Source organism: Myotis yumanensis, unplaced genomic scaffold (genome assembly GCF_028538775.1).
Source record: "Myotis yumanensis isolate MYYU_CA2020_CCGP unplaced genomic scaffold, mMyoYum1.0.hap1 SCAF_7, whole genome shotgun sequence".
In the NCBI taxonomy this organism is placed as follows: domain Eukaryota; kingdom Metazoa; phylum Chordata; class Mammalia; order Chiroptera; family Vespertilionidae; genus Myotis; species Myotis yumanensis.
In genome coordinates, this window is record NW_027223758.1 from 32,277,096 (window position 1) to 32,300,066 (window position 22,971).

A 22,971-nucleotide genomic window follows, 5' to 3' on the forward strand; every position below is an offset into this window, starting at 1 on the left:
GATGGTAGTACAGTGGTCTATGGCACTTCACCAAAAGACAGGATTTGGAATAAGACCTTTATTTCACTTGTAAGCCACCAGATAAACAAAGTTCAAACCAAGTGAAAGTGAGGCCATGAGTGTCACTAGACCTGGAAAGGTCAGGGAACTTACCTGCGGACAGCACCTGTCCGATTCACATCCAGCCCAGAACCTTCCCCAAAATTCAAACCAATTCTTCTGTGGCTCACCAGCCATGGCCATCCCAAAGTGGTCATTACCAAAGCCATGGTCTGCTCCCCAAGGGGGACTGGCTCTGGTCTCTGCCTTATTTGGCCTAGGTCAAAATTCTTTTTTAAAAAATTTTTATCCTCACCAAAGGATCTTTTTTCAATTGATTTTTTTTTTTTTTTTTTTTTTAGAAAGTGTAGAGGGGAGGGAGAAGGGGGGTGGGGAGAGAGAAATATCAATGTCAGAGAGACGCATCAATTGGTTGCTTCCCATTTGTACCCCGACTGGGGGCAGGGATTGAGTCTGCAACTGAGGTACACATGCCCTTGACTGGGAATTGAACCCATGACCTTTGGTCCGCAGTCCGACACTCTAACCACTGAGAAAACTGACCAGAGCAAATTTTTTTTTTTTTAAATAGAGGACAAAACCACAATGAGATACCACTTCACACCAACTACGAGGGCTATACCCAAGAAGACTAACAAGTATTGGCAAGGATGTAGGGAAACTGGAATCCTCATATCCTGCTGTTGGGAATGTGGAATTGGAAACAGTCTGGCAGTTCCTCAAAAAGTTAAGTATCAAGTTATCATATGATACAGCAATCCCATTCCTAGGTTTATACCCAAGAGAATTAAGAACATATCTCCACACAAAAACTTGTACAAAAATGTTCACAGCAACAGTATTCATAACTGCCAAAAAGTCAAAACAATCCAAATGTCCATCAACTGATAATGGATAAAGAAAATGTGGTATATTAATACAACAGAATATTATTCAGCCATAAAAAGGAATGATGCACTGATACATGCTACAACATGGGTGAACCTTAAAAACATTAACTGAAAAAAGCCAGGTGCAAAAGGCCACATATTATATGATTCCACTTATGAGAACTATCCAGAATAGTCAAATCTTTAGAGACAGAAAATAAACTAGTGGTTGCCTGGGGCTGGAAAGGAGTGAATGGAGAGTGGCTGTTCGTGGATATGGGGTAGTTTTTTTTGGAGTGGTGAAAATGTTCAGGAATTAGGTATAGTGATGGGTGTACATAATGCGGATACACTAAAACCACTTAAATGCACACTTTCAGAAGGGTGAACTTCGTTAAGTATGTGAATTACATACAAAGTTATTTAAAAAAGAGAACTAGGTTATTAAGTGCTGATATTTATTAAGGCTCCAACCTTTAGGGTTCCAAAAAACAAACCCGAACCATTCCCATTTGCTGCTTGGCAATTACTTATGGCTGGAAGGAAGGACGTGGCCCGACTACAAGCACAGACAGCTTGACCAAGAAGTTCCTAAAAGCCCCCATGGAACTAAGACATCATCTGTGTTACTCAATGTCCTTGATGCAAGGAGACCCAAACACAAAAATGGCTGATTCTTCAGATGAATCACTAAAGTTTCTGTTTTCAGAAAACAGAGTTATGTATTGGACTATCCTTCGACCTTTGCTACTAGTAAATCTAAGTGGCAAATTTACTGTTTTGATCTTGTCTTTTCTTTGAGTCAGGGTCCTAAAAGTGATCTACCCCCCTTCCCTGCTTGTTAGATGGTCTCTGCTCAGATGTTCCTTTAAGCCTTCTTTTAGAGTAAAGGATGCTTTTATGAGTAAATTGCCCATGTCGTTTTGGTAGCAGGTATGAGCCAATTGCAAAACAAAAACATTCTATCATTGCTGGCCCCTCGGGAAGCAAACTAGGATTGATGACTACATTTGCAGCTCTGCCTGACCTTGGGCCCTTCTCCAGAGCACACGTGTTCTAAAGGACCAAGCTGGTCTTTTACTAGGTTAGTGCTAGAGATGGGGTCTGCCAGAAATGCCCAGAGAGCCCACTCATGTTAGCCTCTCCACCCTGGCCCAGCCTCCACATCTTAGGTTGACCTTGGGCCTATGGGCCAATTTATTTTACCCCTAACCCACTCTCCAGCAGGGCAAACAGGGAGTCCCAGGCTATAGCACATTAGCAGATACCTCAGAAAGGCGCTGGTAGCCCCTGCCCACAGAGAAATAATATGTCCTAATTGAGGGGAAGGAACCCAAGGAGCTGAGAAGTGAAAGGACCCAAACATGGCTGAAATGCTAGTTGTGGAGCCAAAGTGACTAGTCCTTTGATGTCTTGCGTCTGAGCCTGGTGCTCTATGGTGCTCTCTCCACTCCAGCATAAGGTTCATCACTGACCCCATCTGTCAGGCCTCGGGCTGAAAAGGATCCGGAGAACACCAAAGGTCAGGCGGGCCTGGACAGAGGGCACAGGCTTCCAGGGGTGGGGCTCCCTCGGGGTGAATGCCTTCCTGGGTTGTTTCGTGCTTGGCTAGTTCTTCCATCCACCCCAGCCAATGGCTTTGAGGCTGGCCTCCTGCTCCTCCCGGAGTTCCACACCGTGCTTACATGGAGCCTGTACTCCTGTGCTCGGCTGGGCCCCACGGAGGGTGAGAGGCACAGAGTTAGATTGTAAGTACCACATAAAGCCTTGAACCTTCATTCTTTTCCTTCTGCCCCAGTTCCCAGGGGTCGGCATACATAGCAGACATCAGAATGGGAAGGGCACCTCAGATTTCATAGGTGGCACAAAGCCATGGGAGGGCAAGGGACTTAGGGTCACTCAGTAAGTTAGTGGTAAAAAGAGACTAGTGCTCAGGTCTGTTGTTTGTAGGCTGCCACTGCCCAGGCACAGACTCAGGCCTGGGTCAGGTAAGGCAGAATTGGAGGGTTCTGCCCTCCATAGAAGCACACAGTCTCTGCAATGTGCCTGCCCGTGTGAAACCATCCTTGTGACCTATGAGGTTTCCAGTCACTCATTTTCATCCACGCAGCCACACTGGGACCCATCTTGGTGATGTCAGGAGCCAACAGCAATTTATGAAAGGAAGGTGCCTGAGAAGTAAGAATGGGCCCTGGGAAGGAAAAGTCATTTAGCCCCACAAAGATTCAAGCTCATAATTGGAAGGAACTGTGCAGTAAAGAAAAATGGAAGACGGCAACATGACTTCTGTATTGACATTTGGCTCTTAATAATAACATCCAAAATGCATTCTGTTCTTAAAGCGCTGCACTGGGTGGAGGGTATATGTTGCCGGAGTCTCCCTTGGGAAGTGGGGAGGAGCTGGTGGTGAGAGAGACTGACTTCTCTTTGGGACCTATATGCAGCCAAGTGGAGAGCTGCAGCAGGTGCTGTGGCTCTGACAAGGAGTAGGGAGGCAATCCCAGCCAGCCTGCCAACACATGGGCAGAGTCCCTTGCCCCCAGCCCGTAAGAACACGGTTGCTGATGGGGCTAGAGGTGGTAGCTCCAGGAGAGTGGAGGGAAGGCTGGGATGTTACATTCTTGAGGCGCTCACAGGTACATGTCATCGTAGCCCGGCGGGGGGAGATGGTCTGGGTTAGGTCTGGAATGGAAAGAGGGGCTGGTGAGTTGGAGGGATGAAGGGCCAGGGGCACACAGACGGACAGGACCCTGAGCTGAGGGAGCCTGTACTCCAGAACGATGGGGTGGTTCGTGCAGTTTAAGAGCACACGTGTACTCCAGAGCCAGACAGCCTGGACTGAATCCTGATTCTTCTGTCTTGGCTAAGTTACTTCATCCTTCAAGGCCTCGATTTTCTCTATCTACTAGATGTGGACAGTAATATCTATCCATGAGTGTTGATGAGGATCCAGTGGGTTCCTGACACAGCTCAACACAGCAAGGGAGTCGCTCCTCCTCCCCCGGGTCCTCTCTGAGGGGAACTGAGGGGAGGGAGGCACTGAGGAACGGGGTGCTCCTGGAAGCTTCGGGGGGAAGTGGGGGAGGCATCTGGCAGGGCCTGGAGGAGGCTCCACTCTCTTGCCAGTGGGGGATGGAGCTGCTGGCATCTGTGCCTGGCGTGACGCCTTCGTTCCTGCAGCCCTGAGATGAGCGTCATCAGGTCCTACTTCTCAGCATACCTGAGTGAATACCTACCCAGCTGGGCTGGTCCCAATGGGTCCAAAGGGGTCAAAGCGCGCTCCTGGGGGCACAGCGCCTGGAGGAAGCCGGTTTGGGAGGCCCGAGGATGGGTCAATAGGTACTCTTGGGTAGCCAGATCTCAGAGGATCCACAATCATGCCACCTCTCCGATACCTGAGGCAAGAAGGAAAAATGGGTCTGCAGGTATGGCAGGGAGCTATTGGAGAAGAGGTGAGAACAGACTAAGAATGCCTGGGCTTCTCCTGCACGGTGGCTCAAGCAGACACGCAGGGATGGCGGCCTGAGCACCAGCAGGAAGTGGGCAAAGAACATAAATAGCACAGTCTGGACCTTTGGCTCTCCAGGGTCCCTGAGCATACAAAATTGAGACTCCTGCCGTGACCTGTACCCAACGGGAGCAGTTTGATCAAGAACAGGTGCCAGAACTCGCCAAGGTCAATGCAGAACCATCACGAGGCTCTGCAGGGCACTACTTTAGGTCTAAGGCCTAAGGATAACATTGAGACAATCCATGCTGCTAGCTTTTCTGCTGTTCATTTAAAGAACCTCAGGGCCATCTATGGACTGCCTGTGGGTCTTCCATCTGGCTCCTGACAGCATCTCTCTCATGGAGTTCCATGGACCCAACCTCATGTGCTCAAACTAGGACACATGTGCTGATGTTCCCTAAACTTTGAGGTCACTGTTCAAGCTTAACTGTGCACTTCTGTGACTTCATCACTGTCTAAAAATCAGAAGGTCAGGCTGGGACACTCTGCAGCACAGGTTAAAATCTAGTGTGACTCATTCAGAGAAGAGAGTGCATAGCTGAGGCTGTAATGACTTCAGTGGGTGTGTGACAAGAACCACCCAGAGCTTATTTGGGGATTAAAGACTCCCCTTATCAAGCAAGGTGACCTCTGAGTAGCCCCGAGATGTCCTAATGTCTGTAGCCCACAAATGATAAACCCACCTGGTATCCTGCCCTCCTAGGAGGGGGCTGCTGTCCTCCACAGCACAATAGGGGCCAGAAAGGACAGAGGAGCTGCCCGCAGTGCTGGCTTAGCCCCTCCCCCACACTCAGAGCTCTCCTGCACGGCTCCAGGCATGGCAGAGCAGAACAATGGCAATGACTTAGCTCCTCAGCAACAGACTGGCTCCTTCACCCCAAAGGAAGACTGATGAAAAGCTCTAGAACAGTGGTTCTCAACCTTCCTAATGCTGCGACCCTTTAATACAGTTCCTCATGTTGTGGTGACCCCCAATTTCACTGTTACAAATTAAACATAATTAAAGCATAGTGATTAATTACAAAAACAATATGTAATTATATATGCGTTTTCCGATGGACTTAGGCGACCCCTGTGAAAGGGTCGTTCAACCCCCAAAGGGGTTGCAACCCACAGGTTGAGACCACTGCTCTAGAATCAGAAGATGACCTGGGCTGAAAAGCCAGGAGAGCAAGCTGTATTGCTGCCACGTCCCCAGCGGTACTCACCCAAAGGGGTCTAGGTCCTCTCCCCCGACAGCAAATGGGCCCAGGGGATCACACCTGAAACAAACAAGGGACAATTACTATAAGTCCCAGAGCAGCCAGGCATCTGGGCTCCTAGGAGCCTGAACCTGACTCCCAGGCTTGGGGACAAGGGAAACCCCTGCATGAACCATAACACAAGGGATATTTCAAAGTGGCCCTTGGCAAAGACTAACACTGATAATGTTACGATGGCTGAATACAAAGCTACAAAACATGGAGAATCCCAATCTATAGAAAGAAAAATATCAGCAGTGGTAACCGCCACATAAATTTTATTTTATTCACACCCTTCTCAAACTCTTAAACTTTGGATAAAGAACTTAGACCAGAAGATTATTCTAAAATGCAAAACCAAAAGCTCAGATTTAAAAGCTTCCAAGGGTAGAGTGAGATGTGTACTCACATACAGCGAACACAGTGCTTCTCAACCTTTTTTTCCCTGTTTATGCACTGTAGCCACCGGAGGGTCACAAACCATTGTAACCGCTAAGATTTTTTTCACCGCTCTCCCATTACCCTCATTGACAATGCATGAGCTAGGAGAATAAATGGAGATTCTGTATTATATAATATATATGCCCACAAAATAGATCTCGCTCTCAAAAGCTTTTTGTATCTTTACTATATTCTTTGATCCAACAATTTTATGTCTAGGTAGCAATCTTAAAGAAAGAACACTTAATTCAAATTAAAATATCTCCATGTAAACTAATCAAGGGAAATGGGTCAGCCTAATTGGGGACCAGTTAAGAACATTAGGGCATATCTCTAAATGTGGCCAAGGAAACAATGCTCTTAGAATGTTTTAAAATGATGTGTAAATATGTTTATGTTCGAATGTTAACTGTGGGAGAAAAAGGGATTATCAATAGCCTAAGAAATCAACTGTGAAAAGCGTGGGTGGGTGTGGATAAATAAAACTGGAAAGAAGCGTACTGAAAATATAAACAGTGGTGAGTTTCTTCTATTTCTTCTATAAAGGATATGGATATGAATGTAATAAAATAAAAAAGATTTAGTATTTGAAAAAGTGGTCTTTGGAATCTGCTTAGTATTTGAAAAAGTGGTCTTTGGAATTCTGTTCTTTGTTACTAATGTTGTGGCCCCACCCCATAACAAAGAAACAGAATTTCCGGAGGATGAGGCCCAGAAATCAGGATTTAAAAAGATTCCCAGGTGATTCTAATGTGCAGCCAAGGTTGAGAACCACTGATTTAGATGGACTAGGTTTCCAAGGGAAGTTATTGTTCCCAAGCTGTGGTTCATGGAGCTGGCAGTCAAAGTCTCTGGTGGCCTCCCACAATCCTGCCTCACTGGTCAGACCAGCGGGTGCCAGAGGGCAGCAAGCATCTCACCTATCCCCACAAACTGCCCCCTTCAGAGCAGCAAGCAGAGGGGCTTCTAGTGGCTATAAACATGCCTGGGAGAACAGTCTGATGGCTCCTGAAACATGCAGCCATCTCCATTTCTCTCTCCTGGGCCACAGAGCGGGAAGGGGAGAGGAAATGGATAACAATGGGGCCTAGAATGGCAGCCGCAAGGTCAACCCCAATAATTTGTGTACTTGAAACTGTCGCATCATATCCTTTAGGCCAGTGGTTCTCAACCTTCTGGCCCTTTAAATACAGTTCCTCATGTTGTGACCCAACCATAAAATTATTTTCGTTGCTACTTCCTAACTGTAATGTTGCTACTGTTATGAATTGTAATGTAAATATCTGATATGCAGGATGGTCTTAGGCGACCCCTGTGAAAGGGTCGTTCCACCGCCAAAGGGGTCGCGACCCACAGGTTGAGAACCGCTGCTTTAGGCTCACACTCAACACATGCACCCTTCAGTGAGCTCATTATGGCACATGCGCAGAATCCATTTTAAAGTAGTCTCTGTCCTGGAGGTGCTGACTGAGGCTCTATGGCAGGGGTGGGCAACCCCTGGCACGTGTGCCAAACATGGCACACCAGTAACTTTTGCTGGCACATGAAACCCTCTCTTATAATCTTCCATTTACAATTTTTTTCTTAATATCGACTTTTTTATTTTTCAGATAAATTCAGTGTAGGTGCATCTTAGATAAATAAATAATTTTACATAACAAGTTATCTTAAAGACCATAGACATGGATTGACGAGAGAGGGAAAGAGCAATTTCAATAGTGTCGAAAACGAACTACTGAGGACTTGCAATGCCATTCCAGAAAATTTTTTCTGTTTAAAAAACTTTGCAACAGCATTACTCTCCATGTTTTCATCCACATACGCTTGTGAATCTTTGTTCTCAGTGATGAATTTTGTTACGTCTCGTAATAGGAGTAGCCTGACGGATGAAAGTAGTAGCTCGTGCATATCTCTGAAGGTCACGAAATATAAACCTGATGTAAAATCTCTGTCATCAGTGATGCAGCAGCAAAAGTCCCACTGATAATATCAAACGGAGTCATAAAGTTTTCTGTCGGACTATCAGTGTACATGTATACATTAAAAAATAAATGTATTTTTCATCATCATATACTATGTTTTTGTCGCTCAAATGAATTTTATTATTTCTTCAAGGTTCTTCACATACGTACACCTTAAGAGATATCAAGAAGGTGTAACATGTTCTCAAAAATTAGGGTTGGCACGCAGAAGAATTTTGAGTCAGAGATTTTGCTGGTTTTGGCACGCATTCACAAAAAGGTTGCCCACCCCTGCTCTAGGGTTTAACATAAGAAAGTAACTTTTGCACATGGTCCCCGAAATCCAGACCCCGCTACTTCATCTGGTAATCAACAGAAGGAAAGAGTGTTGTATAATTAACCCGTAGGCACTTCTTGGCTGGCCCACAGGACAGTATGTCCCAGCTCCAAAAGGGGCCCCTTTAAAGGATTTGAGGTGAGTCTAGCCACAGTTTCCTTCTTATATGCTCCCCCTCCTCTCAGACACACAACACTCCTCTCCTGGATACACAACTCCGGTGGGTGCCATGCCAATGGCTGAGGTGCTCTGGGGAACTGGAGTGGCCTCAGGGCTGGGATTAAGAGATGGGCTCTGTGCTCTGAACTCTGGGTGGGGAACTATCTAGCTGGTTGGCAGGGGTCTATCACCAAACCTCTGCATCCCCGTCTTCTAAGATGTAAATCTAAGTAGTGACACTCACAGGGGCTGCTGTTATGGTGAAACATAGTGTGGCCATGAACAGATTTGTTGGCAGTTCGAAAGGCCTGGAGGGACGATTAACAGCAGCCACCATTTACTGTGAGCTTGCTTTGTGCTAATTTAGTTTTTAGAAGATTAAAAATTTTAATTTTCGCCCTGGCCAGTTTGGGTCAGTGGATAGAGCATCGGCTTGCGGACTGAAGGGTTGCAGCTTCGATTCCACTCAAGGGCATGTACCTTGGTTGCGGGCCCATCCCCAGTAGGGGGTGTGCAGGAGGCAGCTGATTGATGTTTCTCTCTCATCGATGTTTCTAACTCTCTATCCCTCTTCCTTCCTCTCTGTAAAAAAAATCAATAAAAATATATACTTTAAAAAAAAATTTTCTGAATAGGTAATGCATTCACCAGTTTCAAAATTCAAGAGTAAAAAAGGATACACACATCCATAATCTTAGGCTAGCTGTGTTTTGGAATTCAGAACTTTTCGTGTTTTAGAAAGGTCAGGTAAGTACTGTAATATATATTGTGCAACGCTCCCAGGCAGCACCCTGTACCCAATACCCTAATATTTCTGCAAAATAAATGAATAGTCACAAGTGGGATAAATGAAAATATAAGGAGCTTCATGACACTTTAGGTCAGGCTTTCCTATCGAACAAGGTTCAGGACCAACCTGATTTTGGGGGAAAACAAACAAAACAAAATACCATGGTTTTCAGATCTCTTTTGATTTCAGAATTATTGTTAGGAGATTATGGACTCTGTAAAAGTAAAAACCTCCTTCTCACTCTCCGCCCTCCCCAACCTACCAAGTCTTCAGTTTCTTGTATGTCCTTCCAAGACACTCTTTGTAGCAGCCCTCTGACTATGTGTACTTGTTAGTTCAGAAAAACAACTGACAATATATGTTGCCAATGATAAAATTCAAGCTTTTAAGTGAAAATTAGCAATTTGGAAATACGTATTTATCACTAACTTGATGGCTTCCCAATAATGATGCTGATGAGATTGGTAATATTAATGAATGTGATTTTTTTATATTGTGTAATAAAATGTATCAGAATTGAGCAGATCTGCACATCTCAGTGAACCAATATTTTCCAAACAATTGATACATGATTTTCTAATATCATGCATGGGTAAAAGATCCACTCAAAAGCATGAAAGAGCAGTGGGGTTTAAATGTAATCTATATATATAAAAGCCTAAGTGACCATTCGACCATTCGACTGATCGCCATGATGCGCACTGACCACCAGGGAGCAGTCAACTTGGACAGATGAAAAGAGAAACAGGCGATTGAGTCTATGAAAGATTGCAAGCAGGTGGGGCTGAGCTGCAGTTCGCATTGGGCGGCCGGGCCATCGGCCCAAATTCCGCTGCCCCCCAGGCACCACTCGGGAGGTGCAGCGCCCCCGACCCCCATCAACACCTCCGGTTGCATCCTCCCCGGGCAGCCAGAACCAAGGGATGGAGGGAGGGAAAAAAGAGACCACGAACTCCATCCCTAGCGCCCACCTCCTCCTATCAGACCGGAGCCACCCCAGGACTTGCAGGACATGTGCGAAGTGGGTGGACTTGCTGCACAGCTACTGCGACTCCCTGGTCTGCCCTGGGTACTCACCCCACTTCTCTGAGCCTCAGTCAGCTCCCCTAGCGAAGCCATGGGAGCTCCACCCTAGGGACCCACTTCTCCATAGCTGGGTGCAGCAGACCAGGAGATGCAAGGGGTGGTGGTAGAAGACTTGGGGGTGGGGGTGGGGTGGGAGGGGCAAATGCTCAACTGACCAGGATGAGCAGGGCCAGGATGAGCCGGAGCGGCTCCTTCCCAGTGCTTCACGCACTACTACATCCCTCGGGGGATGTTGGATGATGGTTTTAGCACTATCCACACTGAGGGACCCCACGTGCACAAATCTGTGCACTGGGCCTCTAGTAATGTATAAAGCGTTCACTGACATGGATTTGGATTCTAAATTACAACTAACCCTTAAAGAAACTATCACATGTCAAGTTCTGGTGAAATGCAAAGAACACCCATGATTATTTGAAAAGCTTATTAAACGATTTCTCTCTTCTCCAACAACCTTTAACAAAAACATTATCACTTACTAACTACAGAAGCAGAAATGAGAATCTGTCTGTCTTCTATGTTAGATATTAAAGAGATCTGCAACAATGTAAAACAATGTCATTCTTCTCACTAATATTTTCTGTTTTGGAAAATATAGTTATTTTAATAAAATTTCTTACTTATTTTAACATATAATGGGCTTATTACTGTCATTTTTAAATTAATGGCAAACTGTGTATTTTGAAATGTTGGGCTGTAATTTCTAACATGATAAACACTGACAGACATACCTCAGACAAGAGCTCCTTGGGGTCCTCAGTAATCTCTGAGAGTGCAAGAGGGTTCCTAAGACCAGAATGTTTGGGATCTGCCAGCATGGGAAATATAACTCAAGGAAGTTAAAATACACACACACACACACACACACACACACACACACACTATATAATAAAACCCTAATATGCAAATTGACCAAACGGCAGAACAACCAGTCGCTATGACGTGCACTCAATGCAGGAGCTGCCCCCTGGTTGTCAGTGCGCTCCCACAGGGGGAGCGCTGCTCAGCCAGAAGCTGGGCTCACGGCTGGCAAGCGCAGCAATAGAGGCAGGAGCCTCTCCCGCCTCCATGGCAGTGCTAAGAACCCCTCTGAGGGGTCCCAGACTGTGAGAGGGCGCAGGCCGGGCTGAGGGGAACCCCCTCCCCCAGTGCACGAATGTTGTGCACCAGGCCTCTAGTACACACACACACACACACACACACACACACAAATGTTCATAGCGTGCAATTTAAAATGAAATACTGGAATGCTAAAAATACTGCCCCCCCCCGAAGTTAGGCAAATGATAACATAGCTGTATTATATAATATCAGATGTTAAAAACCATACTTAATACTTTAATCAATGAATTATGAAATTAAAAAAATATATAGAACACAAAATATTGGGAACATTAAAAATATGTAAAGATACAGACTGGGATTAAAAATGAATTTTGAATGACATAAGAGCTTTATAGCTAAGGATTTATTTTTAGCAAAGCTGGTTAAGCATGGGAAAAATTATTTTTTCAAAATGGGGAACAAGATTTGGGACAGAGTCTCCTGACTGATGGAGGACAGATGGAGCAAAGGGAAATGGATTAGAATTGTAAATATTAACAACAAAAAAGTTAGGCTTATATGAAAACAAACAAACAAAATCAACAACCTCCCTTACAGATGGGCTGTTTTCAGTAATTCTCCCTAGAGATCTCAGGAGTAGATCTACTTTTCACCCTCAATTCTCCATCACAATGGAATGTCCTCTCCATCTATACCAACATCAAACCCAGCATCAATCCAGCAGACACAGTAGCCTTTGATGAGCTCTGACATACCTCAACACACGGTTAGAGAAGCAACTCTCTTTATGCACTAGGGCAGGGGTGGGCAAACTTTTTGACTCGAGGGCCACAATGGGTTCTTAAACTGGACCGGAGGGCCGGAACAAAAGCATGGATGGAGTGTTTGTGTGAACTAATATAAATTCAAAGTAAACATCATTACATAAAAGGGTACGGTCTTTTTTTTTTTTTAGTTTTATTCATTTCAAACGGGCCGGATCCGGCCCGCGGGCCGTAGTTTGCCCACGGCTGCACTAGGGCAGACATCCTAACTTCGGTTTGCATTTGGAGGTTTATGGAATAGGCAAGATGAGGGTGTGGAAGGTGAGGGGTGAGACACAGAACTATGTCCTATGGGAAGAGGCAGAGGCTGCTATTTCCCACTGGGAGCATATGCCAAGCTTTTCAGGGATGGGGTAATTATCACCCTGCAGTACCAGATGGGTCTGCTGCTGTGTTGCTCTTTCTCTACTCCCCAGTCTAAAGCCCCACCCCCAAATTAGGCATCTGAGGGAAGAACAAAAAGGTGAAAGTGTGAGTGCTGGGCTGCCCAGCAACGTGGTGGTAGTGGTGGCTATAATAAAGGAATGGATGTCATTACAGACATCTGGCCTATAAAGAAAGGGGGCTGGCAAAGAGTGGGGGTGGAGGGAAAAGGGGGCTACAGAGGGAAGACCTGACAGACTCAACTCACTAGTGGCTGACAAAAAACCTACACATCCCGCCTCCTCTTCCAACGATCTGTTCTAGTTCAGTGTCCTAGTCCCGGAAACAGGCTCGCTTGAGAAAAACCTAATGGGGCAGGGGGAAGGAGACGGGTTTCTCCATATGCTCCACACTGAACTTGTACACAAACTGATTACATGAACTAAAACTGAAGGGTGCAGTGAGGAAAGCATAAGCTGAGCCGGACCCACAGAGGAGCAAACCTCAGTCTTCACCCTCCCAGTTAGATACTTCAGGGAGGTTATGCTACTGCCCTACCACTGTCTCCTCCCCTTGTAAAGTAGGGTTGCACTGATCTTCTTGTAGGGCTGTCTAGAAGATGAGTAACCACAAATGAAAGCCAAGATCTGGCCTTTACTCCTGTCCTCGATAAATGGCTGCCAGTGTTGATATAAGGAAACAATGTCCATAAGAGCCTGGGTCTAAACACAGTCACTAAACACACCCTCTGGGTCAATCCCCTCACACCAATGTGGCTCCACTGCCTCAGATCCTTTTATGGGGGGAGGATACTAGGTATTTGAAAACATAAAACAAGGTTCTCTCTGGGGAGACCCTCTACTCATTACACCTTCAGCCTTGTTCTCATCTCTACTGTTGTCTGAATGGGACCTGCTAAGTATTTATTCAACGTTTACTATATTCTGAGCAATGAGCTCAACATGTGACATTCATCAAATTCAATCCTAAGAAACCTCTGAGACAGGAATAATGACCCCAAAGTGCAGATGAGAAAACCAAGGCTCCGAGAGGCTACATGTGCTGGCAGGTAAAGCTACAAGGTTAGGATGTGAACCCAGCCGATCAACCTCCAAAGCTTGTTCCTAACTGCCATGTAATACTCTCTTCTTGACACGGGGGTTAGATGGGAGGCAGAAAGAAGGGGAGTAAGTCCTGCCTGCTAAGGGTGGTGTGCAGGTGTGGTGAGGCTCGGCCTTCTGCCGTACCCCCTCCAACCCACCAAGCTCTTTAGCCAAAAGCACTACTGCCAACAGGATCCTTCAGTGGTTTCCACCTGCCCCCGGGGAGACTCATGTACTCCACATCAGGGGCCTTCCAAAACCCATCCCATCCTCCACAGCTGTTGTATCCTAGGACTCCAGACACGAACTCTTCCTCTAATTTCAGGGACAATCCCATGCATCTGGCCTAGTGTTCCCTCAGTATGAAACAATCCCCTGAAAGAAATGCTATGAAATAATTCAGACACATAAAAGAAAAGAAGCTTAAAAAATACTGCTCTTCCCCAGAGAGACACAGCAGAGGTGGCACCTCCTCCAAAGCCTTTCCCAGGGTGCCCATGAAGGATCCCTGCACTAACCTCTGTTAATGGCGGCTATCACTTTAATTTACTCCCTTGTTTTCAAAGCCAGAGGAAGAGTGTGTGCCTCCAGGGTAGGGGTCTAGCCCTAGGGATCTCTAACCCACAGGAAACATTTGCAGAATAGAGAACTCATCAAGTATGTGCAAGGCATAGTAAGTCCAGATGATGGAGCTACAACGAGTTGGAAAAAAAAAAAGCCAATAATCTTGGGATTAGACAAAAATAACTGAGTGAGTCAACCCCAGGCTAGGGGCCTGGGGTTCTGGCTAACAAAACACACACAAAGGGCAGGAGAGTGTAGAGCCGGCTGTGCCTGCAGCAGGCTGATTGGCTGACACCATTCCCAGGCTCTCTTCTCCATCTTGTGGGCCTAGAACAGTGGTGGGCAAACTGCGGCTCGCGAGCCACATGTGGCTTTTTGGCCCCTTGAGTGTGGCTCTTCCACAAAATACCACATGCGGGCGCGCACGTACAGTGCGATTGAAACTTCGTGGTCCATGCGCAGAAGTCGGTATTTTGTGGAAGAGCCACACTCAAGGGGCCAAAGAGTTGCATGTGGCTCGCGAGCCGCAGTTTGCCGGCCACTGGCCTCTAACAATGCCCACATCTTCCCTAAAGCCTTTCTCAGCCCAAAGACCAAGAGCCTTCACAGAGGCCCGTGCCACTCGCTTGGTAATTACCCACCTTGATAAGGAGTATTGTATCCTGTCCCTTCCCTGAGTGGGGAAGCCTGCTGTAGGCTCTGCAAACACTCACCACCACCACGCCCCTACTCCATCTGTACCAGCTCTAGCTACCCTACCTGTCCTTCCAGGGCTCTGCAAAGGACAGCCCTTTAGGCTGGAGCACCCTTTCTCTCCTGTTTAGAGGTCAGTTCCTTCTTGGGGAAGCCTTGCCTGAACACAAGTGTGGTTCAGGTTCCGCTTCTTATGTGTTCCCAAGTACCCTGCTGTTCCCCTACGAGATGAAATGAGAGCAGAGCCCAGATGCTGTCACTGGCATTAGTGAATCACCCAGGGCTAGATCTAGTGAGCTCAATGAATAGCACAGACTTAAGAACCTAAGTGGCTCCTCAGCCTCTAAATTTTAAAATAATTATCCATGAATGTCTGGATTATTTCTGGACTCTCAATTTTATTCCCTTGCTTTATATGTCAGTCCCACACTGTCTTAATTACTGTAGTTTTGTAGTAAGTTGAGAAGTATAAGTCTTCCAAATTTATTTTCCCCCAAGACTATTTTCACTATTTCGGTTCGCTTGCATTTCCATATGAATTTTAGAATCAGTTTGCCAATTTCTAAAAAAACAACACTAACAAACAAAACCTTCCAACAAAAACACTCTGGGATTTTGATTTGGATTATATTGAATATGCAGATCAATTTGGGGAGTATTGACAATATTAAGACGTTTTACCCATGAACACGGATGTCCATTATTTATATCTTCCTTAATTTCTTTCAACAATCTTTTGTAGTCCTCAATGTATAAATCCTATACTTCTTTTGTTAAATTTATTCTTAAGTATTTTATTCTTTTGGGCATTATTGTAAATGTGATCATTTCCTTAATTTCATTTCCGGGTTGTTCCCTGCTAATGTATACAAATACAAGCAATTTTTGTGTATTGATCTTGTATCCTGTCATATTGCTGAATTTGTATATTAGTTCTAAAAAGTTTTTTTTTTTTAATTTCCTTAGGATATTCTACATATAAGACCCCATGTCATTCGAAAATAGAGGTTGTTTTACTCTTTACTTTCTAATCTGGATTCTTTGATTTCTTGAGTGACTGCCCTGGTACTTGTTACACAACAAGTACTATGTTGTGTAAAGGTAGCAAAAGCAGATACCCTTGCTTGTTCCTGATCTTAGGGGAAAGCACTGAATCTTTCTCCATTACGTTGGAGGTTAGCTGTGGGCTTTTTACAGGTGTTCTTTATTGGGTTGAGAAAGTTTCCTTCTATTGCTGATGGCTTTTACCATGAAAGGGTGCTGAAATTTGCAAATGCTTTTTCTCTATTTGAGATGAACATGTGGGTTTTGTCCTTTGTTCTATTAACATGGTATATTATATTGATTTATTTCCAGATGTTAAGCTAACCAATTCTGGAATAAATTTCATTTGATCATGATGTATACTCCTTTTTATATATTGCTGGATTTGTTCTGCTAGTATTTTGCTGACGGTTTTTGCATGTATATTCAGAAGGGATACTGGTTTGTAGTGTTCTTGTGATATCATTGGTTTGGTATCAGGATAATACTGGCCTCACAGAATGAGTTGGGAAGTGTCCTTTCCTCTTCTATTTTTTGAAGGAGTTTGTGAAAGATTGGTATTAATAAAAAAATAATTATTAAGGAAATTTTCAAATGGCCCCAAATAGTACAAATAGTAAATTTATGAATCCCCATGCATCCTTCTACTCGTTTCAATAATTATTAATATTCTACCACTCTTGTTTCACCTCTACTTACTTCCTAATGCCTGATTCTTTAGAGGGTGAAATTACTTTAAAGAAAAAGACTTCATTATAAATATTTGTAAAATATATCTCTCTAACAGATAAAGACTTTTTTTCTTTTACTATAACCAAAATTTAATTGTTTCACAACAAAATTAGCAATAATTCCTAATGTTATCTAATACCTGGTCTATGGTCAAATTTCTCCAAATGTTTCAAAATAATTTTTAGAATTACTATGAATCAAGATCCAAAGAAAGTCCAACACTGTATTTGGTTGATATGACTTTTATTAACAGTCCTCTCTCTCCCTTTCTTCCCCATGCCATTCATTTATTTGATGAAAAAAAAACACACACAAAACAAGGTCAATTTACTGTGTAAAAATTTTTCATGTTCCATGTTTGGCTCTATCCTCATGTGTCTGTTTAACTCATTCTTCTATTCCTTATGCTTCTCTGAAACTGAAGGTTCGATCTAGATTCAGGTTGCTAGGAACTTACTTATAGAAGACACAATGTCTGGCTGTCCTACTTTCAGTGTTAAGATTGATCTATGGTTTCAGGTGCTATCAGTCTGATCCATCTATACTAATAAAAGAGTAACATGCTAATTAGACCAGCCGTATTCCGGACGGCCATCTGGACGTCCTTCCTGACAAAGCCTGCAGGGTGAAGCTGCCCTCCAGCAGTCCCCAGCGCCAGTGTCTGCGACTGGCTGCAGCCCAGGAAATGGAGAAGCCGCCCACCCCGCGGTCCTGGGGGAGACGGAGAAGCCGCCTGCCCCACCCACGGTCCTGGGCCGCAGCCAGCCAGAGAAGCCGCCCGCCCACCCTGTGGTCCTGGGGGAGATGGAGAAGCTGCCCGCCTGAAGTCCAGGTGCCGTGCCTGAGGCTGGCTGCAGTCTGGGAGATGAAGAAGCCGCCTGCCCTGTGGTCCTGGGCTGCAGCCAGCCGGACTACCCGCCCGCACAGCATCCGGGGGGAGACGGAGAAGCCTCCCGCCTGCAGTCCAGGCGCCAGTGCCTGAGGCTGGCTGTGGCCCAGGAAATGTAGAAGCCGCCCACCCTGAGGTCCCAGGCCACAGCCAGCCGGAGAAGCTGCCCGCCCCACGGCCCTGGGCCATAGCCAGCCGGAGAAGCTGCCCACCCCACAGGCCGGGCGCCAGTGCCTGCTGCTGTGGCCCGGGCGAAGCCACCTGCCTGTCCTCCGAGGCTGCAGCCGGCCTGGGTGAAGCCGGCCTGGGTCCTGGGTGCCTTTGGCTGGCCAGAAGGAGGGAAGCCTGGTCCTGGGTGCCTGTGGCCGGCTGGAGGAGGGAATTCTGGGTCCCAGGTGCAGGGCTGAGGCAGAGGTGGTTAGGGGCGATCAAGCCAGCAGGGGAGCAGTTAGAGGTGACCAGGCTGGCAGGTGAACAGTTAGGAGCCAGAGGGTCCCAGAATGGAGAGGGTGCGGGCCGGGCTGAGGGATACCCACCATCCCCTGCCCCGCCCCCATGCATGAATTTCGTACACCGGGCCACTAGTCTATTATAAAATTCCTCATAAACCTTTTATCTAATGGTTTTAGCAACTACCGACAATGTGTATGACAAAGTTTGCAACATGGTGATTTTCTAATTCTTCCACTTCCTCTAAGGATAGGATTTTTTTACCTTTATAATTCTAGACTGTAGGTCTATGATTCCAAAATTAGGATGGCACAGCCTTCAGGTGCCAATTGTGGAAGCTCTGGGGTGTTTTTGCTTGTCATAGTGTCTGCAGAGTCCTCGTGGCATTAACAGACAGAGGCCAGATGCTGCCTGCTCTACAATTCACAGAATCCTACATAACAAAGAATGCACTGCATCCCACACAACCTTTGAAAGTCTTGTTAGACATTAAAGGCGATGTAAAGCCTACATAAATTATCTGAGTCCAAGACTATTTTACATATGAACACAAAGTATTTTTCATACTGGTCTAATACAAAATTTTCCAGGAATATAACTGATGTAACTAAGAAACACTGTCCATCCATTATTTTGTTTGCCATTCTCCTATGGGCTGTTCACCATTTCAGAAAAGTTATGTTAGCAATAGCAACACAGTTTATATACTCAGTTGCTGACACGACTCATCTGTATGCGCCAGCTTTTGTTGCTGTCAAATTCAAGATAATTCCACATAAAACAGCAAATATCTGACTATGTTTTCCAGTGAAATCTTGCTCAGGCATCTAAACAATGAAATACACATTATCTTATTATTAACCAGAGGCCCGGTGCAGGGGAGTAGGAGTGGGGTGGGGAGGGGTCCCTTAGCCCAGCCTGCACCCTCTTGCAATCCGGGACCGCTGGCTCCTAACTGCTCACCTGCCTGCCTGCCTAATCGCCCCTAACCACTCTGCCTGCCTGCCTCATCACCCCTAACCACTCTGCCTGCCTACCTGATCACCCCTAACTGCTCGCCTGCCTGCCTGATTGCCCCTAACCACTCTGCCTGATTGCCCCTAACTGCTCGCCTGCCTGCCTGATTGCCCCTAACTGCTCGCCTGCCTGCCTGATCACCCCTAACTGCTCGCCTGCCTGCCTGATCGCCCCTAACTGCTCGCCTGCCTGCCTGATTGCCCCTAACCACTCTGCCTGATTGCCCCTAACTGCTCGCCTGCCTGCCTGATTGCCCCTAACTGCTCGCCTGCCTGCCTGATCGCCCCTAACTGCTTGCCTGCCTGCCTGATCGCCCCTAACTGCTCGCCTGCCTGCCTGATCGCCCCTAACCGCCTCTACCTTGGCCCCTGGTGCCGTGGCTTTGTCCAGAAGGACGTTCGGAATGTCGTTCGGCTATCCGGTCTAATTAGCATATTACATTTTTATTATTATAGATTACTCTCTTTTTATTTCTCATTTATATTATAGTTAGAATTTTATACCAATTCTATTTGAAACTGAACATTTGGTAAGTAGCAATATCTATGAATTCCATTTTGAGAGAGTAAAGGAGATTTCACAGAATATTTATTTTGAAATGGGCAGTGTGTCCAAAATAACTGAATTATTATCTACTTAAGGTCTAAAAATCTCCTCCAATTTGACTGCTGCCCAGGCCTTATTCTGAAATCTTGCCACCATATTCTGGTTACATCACAGCCAGAGTATTGTGCTGGGTGTGAGGATACCTGGACCCCAGCCCTGACTCTGTCTCTTTATTAGTGGCTCATGACTTTACAAAGGTCATCTTACCTCTGTTCCTGTCTGTAAAATAAGAATGTTAGACCAGACAAGCTGTTCCAACCTCTCAACCATTTTTTATTATTCTTTACTCTCCCACAGGACCTAGTATTTCTGAAGATTGCCAAAGAGACTGCCAATTATTACTTACTACAATAATTAAATCAATTTCCCACAAAAATCTAATCAAAAGTATATTAATTGCCAAAGAGAATAAAATAACGATAGTTAGCACTTAATGAGTGTGTATTATGGCCTCAAAGTGAACCTTCCTCCACCCTGCCAATCCTTTCCATTGTGGATTCCAAATTGGAAAGTGCGTCTCAGCCAGAGACTAGTCTCCCTGGTCCTTCTCTCCTCCCTTGGAGCAGAAGTCACCAGCCCTGAAGGCTGCTATGCTCATCTGCAAAGATCTTGGGCATGATTTGTTCACACACCATGCTGTTTTGGAAAAGTTCTGAAGTTGTCAAAGGGGTCAGGGGACTCCAATAAACTGAAACAGGCAAGACACTGGGACTACATCTTCTATGGGACAGTACTTCTGCATCTTTGCATTTTCCCAAAAAGCCTGTCCAGGGCCCTGCACATACCAAGAGCTCTGGCATCAATAACTGAAGCACCTCGGCAGCCACGTAGGAGTATGCACACAAACCCCATGGGCATTGACCCTTGGGCTGACTCAGAGGCTCTTTGTGGACTCCATAAAGGGGCAGGCAGCCTTAAGATGCTGGGTAGTTAGGTGACTAGTGGCAGCGCAAGAACTCACTGCTCTACTTATGTCTTCTATCTCCATACACTGGGACTCTGACAAATCTGTTGAAGACACATAGGGGCCAGTGAGGAGGTCATGGCTGGAATCCTTCTACAGAAGCATGGCTGCCCACTGGGGGCTCTATACTCACCAGGAAGGAGGCCGGCTAATGTGTGGGTGCTGTGGGTGAATCCGGAGTGGGTCCACCTCTCTGGCAGTGGCAGGCGGAAACTCCCGATGGGGACTGCTTACACTAGCCTTGTCCCAAGGCTCGTGGAGAGGTGTGATGATTTCAGATGCAATACGAGACCGAAGTTCCTCACTGTTCCTGTAGGTCCTATAGGAGGTAGATGAGGTGTCAACTGTTTGTTGCTGGTTGGCAACCCTTAATACAGTATTTTGGTGGCTGCGACGGCCTTGACAGCTCTTGAAAGTACGCTTAGACTGTTTGCAAGGGTGGGAATGGGCCGCCCAGCAGGCCTGGGCGAGGCGGGCAACAGCCCGAGGTTTTCTACGAGATTTGCGCCTAAGCCTCTTAGGCATCTGAGTTGTCCCTCCTCATTTACCACCCCATTAGAAAGAGGTGAGAGTGTAGGGGCACAGGGCCTGGACTGGCTACTCCTCTGTACCCACCCCATCCCATCCCACCCTCAATTATGTGTTCATCATGTGTCATGGGAAGGATCATGGAAGGCAAAGGCTCTGAGGGGAGGATAAACTTGGTTCCTGGTCCAAGTAGGCAGGGCTCTGGGGGCTCAAGGTCTAGTTCTGTCACTAACTCAGAGGCCCTTGGAAGGTTCCTCTGGGCCTCCCTTCTCTGCCAGTGAGAGCTGGCAATGTGAGCTATAGATGAGGTGTTGAGGCAGAGTTGGGTAACAGGTGTTTTAAAATGAGCCATATCCTAGGTCAAAAAGCAAACCTCACAAATGTTAAAAACTGAAATAATATGTTTTCTGACCATATGGAATAATATTAAACATCAACACAGAAAGGAAGTCTCTAGATACAAGGAAATTAAGCAACACTAGTCTAGATAATCCATGAATCAAAGACAAAGTCTTGAAAAAATACAAAGTATTGAATAAAAATAAAACATATTAAAATATGTGTGATATAGCTAAAGCAGTATTGAGTGGAAACGTCATAGCATTAAATGCTTACATTGGAAAAAGTGGGGGGGAAATCATAATAAATCTCAGAGGGAAGGTGGGGGTGGGAGGTTAGGAGGAGAGATTAAGGAAAATTCTGACTTAAGAACCTAGAAAAAGAAGATCAAATTAAACCCAAAGCAAGCAGTATGAAATAATAAGGAACAGAAATCAATAAAGCAGGAAAGTAGTAGAGAAATTTAATTAAAAAGCTGGTTCTTAAAAAAATGAATAAAATTGATAAACCTATTGCAAGACCAGCAAACATAAAAAGAGAAGACACAAATCACCCGTATCAAGAAAGAAATGAGATTTTACAACAGCTCTGTTGCTAATGAAAGAATAATAAGAGACTACTAAGAATAACTTAATTCAACAACTTAGACCAATTCTTTAAAACCACAAACTCTAACAACTCAGCCAAAATGAAAGAGATAATTTGAATATAGTAACTAAATCCATACTTAAGCACCCCAAAAAGAAATCTCCAGGTCCAGATTATTTCAATGGATAATTCTACCAAACATTTAAAGAATTAATATTTTTTTAAAAGAACATCAATTTATAGTCACTCCCAGAAAAATACAAGAGGAGGAAACATTTCCCAACTCATTTTATGAGGCCAGTAATACCCTGATATCAAAACCAGGCAATGAGTACAAAACAAGAAAACTACTGACCAGTATTTCCTATGAACTTGGATGCAAAAAATGCTCAACAAAATATTAATAATTTGAATAAAAAATATATAAAAAGAAATATACACCACAGGATTTATTGTAGGTATGCAAGACTGGTTCAATATTACCATACCGATAAGTTAAGAAAAATCAAATAATTATGTCAATTGATGCAAAAAAATATGACAAAAGACCTATAGTAAATCTATTCATGAGAAGGGAACTTCCTCAATTTGATAAAGAGCATCTACAAAAAAAGCCCATAGCTAGCAATATATTTAGTAATGAAAGTCTGAATACTTTAGGAACAAGGCAAGTATATCCTCTCCCACCACTCTTATTTAGCATAATACTGGAAGTTCTAGCTCCTTCAATTTTGCAACTTAGAAATT

At 45.1% G+C, this 22,971-nt stretch overlaps 1 protein-coding gene across 2 annotated transcripts in view; it reads right to left on the reverse strand.

Annotated features, from left to right (window-relative positions):
- Window positions 1-1,370: 1,370 nt before the first annotated feature.
- PSMF1 (proteasome inhibitor subunit 1) overlaps window positions 1,371-22,971 on the reverse strand; it is a 40,699-nt gene continuing 19,098 nt past the window's right edge. Inside the window, exons 4-7 of one of the 2 annotated variants that reach the window (XM_070420080.1) lie at window positions 20,903-21,088; window positions 5,649-5,702; window positions 4,166-4,324; window positions 1,371-2,424 (exon numbers count right to left, since the gene is read on the reverse strand). In XM_070420080.1, coding sequence (XP_070276181.1) covers window positions 2,397-2,424; window positions 4,166-4,324; window positions 5,649-5,702; window positions 20,903-21,088 — 427 coding nt within the window. In that variant the 3' untranslated portion in view covers window positions 1,371-2,396. Of the gene's footprint in view, window positions 2,425-3,199; window positions 3,612-4,165; window positions 4,325-5,648; window positions 5,703-20,902; window positions 21,089-22,971 lie in introns of those variants that run through there. The other variant, XM_070420079.1, reaches the window with a different exon arrangement.